The sequence below is a fragment of the Polyergus mexicanus genome, unplaced genomic scaffold (genome assembly GCF_030449975.1).
Source record: "Polyergus mexicanus isolate NDT 795.1 unplaced genomic scaffold, iyPolMexi1.0 SCAF_10, whole genome shotgun sequence".
NCBI lineage: Eukaryota > Metazoa > Arthropoda > Insecta > Hymenoptera > Formicidae > Polyergus > Polyergus mexicanus.
Window position 1 is genome coordinate 429,109 of NW_027223330.1, and position 3,011 is coordinate 432,119.

At 36.9% G+C, this 3,011-nt stretch overlaps 1 protein-coding gene across 2 annotated transcripts; it reads right to left on the reverse strand.

Moving 5' to 3' along the window:
* LOC138936945 (odorant receptor 49b) lies at positions 1 to 2,507 on the reverse strand. Of its 2 annotated transcripts, XM_070302740.1 has the most exons (5): positions 1,575 to 2,507; positions 1,328 to 1,427; positions 820 to 915; positions 252 to 407; positions 1 to 166 (listed from the first exon to the last, which is right to left on the reverse strand). In XM_070302740.1, exons 1-5 carry the CDS (start codon positions 2,381 to 2,383, stop codon positions 116 to 118), a joined length of 1,212 nt encoding a protein of 403 aa, XP_070158841.1. In that variant the 5' UTR covers positions 2,384 to 2,507; the 3' UTR covers positions 1 to 115. The 2 variants fall into 2 exon arrangements, with proteins under 2 accessions (XP_070158841.1, XP_070158840.1); XM_070302739.1 differs by lacking the exon at positions 820 to 915 and having other exon boundaries at positions 1,575 to 2,425.
* Between the last annotated feature and the right edge of the window lie 504 nt (positions 2,508 to 3,011).

The following is a 3,011-nucleotide window of genomic DNA, read 5'->3' on the forward strand; positions in this document are numbered from 1 at the left end:
TACTCTTTTGAGCCATGTACAAACTTTAATATCATAATAATCATATAAATATTAACACAATTTCATAGATTGTCTACGCAAAACATCTCGTCTTAATGTCATCGATAAAATGATATCAATTCATACTGCGTATCATAGTGAAGAAGGATGCCGCGGACGATACCATCTAAAATATGACATCTAATCGCTTGTGAAATGATCATGATTAATATAGATAAGATATGTAATGTAAATATTGTATATGTACGTACAGATGCAAAAGTTGGCAAGGATAATGGTACGATATACCCAGCGGTCAACTGCGCTGGTTTCTGAGCTCTCATCGTAATAATATTTAGAGATCTTTTTAGCTGATACGGAAAGTGATACCACGATGTAAAATATATCGCTCTCGCCACGTCTTGGCTCTGAAACATAATTCAACCGTGTTATTATATTAGGCTTCAAGATAAATATAAATAAAAAAACACCGAGAGAAATAAAATATAAATATAAATGTCGGAAAGACGTGCTTTTTTTTCTTTTTTTTCTTTTTTTACTATCCTATAGTTGTTTGTATTTATTTCTAACACAATACGCCAAAAGAGAGGGAAAAGAAGATTTTATTAGATTCTAAAATATTCTTCATCATTTAAAAAGATTTTTTAATAACTGAGAAAAATTTAAAAAAAGAAAAAAAAATGATTAAACAATGAAGATGGAAATATTCTTATATTGCAAATCAATTTTGTAATCGACTTCAAACGTCGGCATTTATTTTTATTTTTTTCAAATTTTTTATGTTACAAATTCGAATTATTACGTAATCTAACTACATACCTCGGTAAGAAGAACATCCGCCGGCCAGTTACATAAAAACAATTGAATTATAGCAATTAACAATTGTGATGCATATTTAAATTTATCGGGATCATCCTATAATCGTTATACAACTGATAACAAAATTTCTGAGATACTTATCTAGAATATATAAATTAACTGATTTTTTTCTCTTCATGTTTTCACAATGGATCACAGTGAAATAATAATGGATAACATCGACAAAAAATTTTGAAAGATTTTACAAGATGAAAATGTTTTTGTTATCTACATTAAACGTATGTTTCCCGCGTGTTATTGATTAAATTTTCAGATTCCTACGCTTTAAATGTTAATAGGAACAAGATTTACAAAATTTTTCAAGATTTTTCCAATTCGTCTCACAAACATATACGATTTGTTTCAGAAGTCACCCGAAGCCATAAGATTGAAGCAAAATTCATTCACGAAACCGTGAAAAGAAATGATTGATAATACATAAAAAGGAAAATAATTTTAACTCTCTTACCCCCGCTAATTTAAATCCTACAAGGGAGACGTTGTACGTACTACCAAGAAGCTGCGTTAAAAAGATGCCATTGGTGAGTTTCTCAACTTCATTGCAAAATCTATTCGAACAATGTCAAACTATGAGTAGTCGAATTATTTTTGAAAAAAAAAAAAAAAAAAAAAAATTAAGGCGTTTAAAAAATTTGACGGCTTAATCGCCTCCTTTATTTTTTAGCAAAATCATCTGCCTTCTCCCCTCTACATACTCGAGTACCGTTTGATGATAGCGTATGCAGACTTCAAGATCAGATTTCGCACGATTTCTCGATACACCGTGGATTATCTCGAGGGATTCCGCAGACATTGGATATGAGCTTTCCGAATATAGCCGATCGCGATTGCTGAGACACAAGATTCTCGAATTGAGGACCTTAAAGTGGCCGCAAACGGTCAAGATGAGCACCGGTCCGAGGGTATCTGCAGCGGCGCAAGTGAGACCAACGTTGATCATGCTACTCAATTGCAGAGTGTACATTATCTCGTAATAGGGTGACCGATGAATCTGGACTGGACAGGCGTATGGCAAGATTCTCGTTGTCGCGTTCGACGAATCGTCGCGCTGTCCGATAAAAAGACTCGCGACGGCGTAGAAGATGATTGTGAAGGCACATCCAAATAGATAATAATAGGTCAGACGTCTCGTTGCTTTCACGTAATCGCACACGCATCTTTTCTCAGTCGCGTTTAATGCCATCCAGAGTTCCTCGCAGATCATTAGCAATCGCTGAAATCTGCTACGGAATAGGAGAACGAACGTGAATCGCGCTTGCCCACCCACGAGGGAGAGTATCATCGCGAATGACTCCATCCAGGTGTCGAGGTAAACGGTATGCAACGCGAATTCGTACGTGTATAAGATTGCGTACGCGAAGAGGCAACCGTAAGCGATCGCGACGAGAACGTTCTGCGATATTGTTCGCCGGATATTTCCATTCTCGTACGATACCACCCCGGATAATCTCAGCAACGCGATATTCGCCCGGATGACACTCGCGAACGATTCGTCCGATACCATTTTCTGATTGAAGATTGAAATGCGACGAAGACTGAATCTCAAAGCAAGGTCGAAACGGGAATCGAATCGCGACGAGACGGCGGCGCGTCTTTCTTTTCGCTGGGAAAATCGCCTGCCAATGAAACTCGGCGGGCATCTATATCTATATTTGCGAAAAGCCTATAGGATTTGCACCTGCGCGATTTGAGCGAGGAGATACGAGGATTACAAAGCGCGTACCTTATGATTATTCTCGAAAGAAACTTCCGCGAAGGAAAGAGTTTTCCGTGATACGTGCCAATTTCACTCGCGAAAACATCGACGACCAAATGAATAATCGAGCTAAGGAATGAATAATTTGACATTTGTTTCAAGCGATATCGATATCGTGACAATGCAGCGTGCAATTCCACTTGGACATATGACCGCAAAGAGTTACGCTAAAACATAGGCTTTCTATACTTTTGCTCTTCTCGCGTGGAATTAAAAAGGAGACTCGTGGATGTGATTGAACCCACTGTATTAATTTGATTTTTCTCTTCTAAATGTCACTTTTTAATTTTTCTTATTCTTATATTGACGAAATATCAAATGACATTTAGTGTGATAGTCGTATTTGAACTTTTGAAGAAAAATTAGTGCAATTGAT

Excerpts from the sequence above, each read along its gene's own strand:
- LOC138936945 (XM_070302740.1), bottom strand. The coding sequence starts at position 2,383 with ATGGTATCGGACGAATCGTTCGCGAGTGTCATCCGGGCGAATATCGCG. Across the intron at positions 1,428-1,574 it reads TATCATCAAACGGTACTCGA|ATTTTGCAATGAAGTTGAGA; the intron begins GTATGTAGAGGG and ends TTGTTCGAATAG. Across the intron at positions 916-1,327 it reads TAGGATTTAAATTAGCGGGG|GATGATCCCGATAAATTTAA; the intron begins GTAAGAGAGTTA and ends TAACGATTATAG.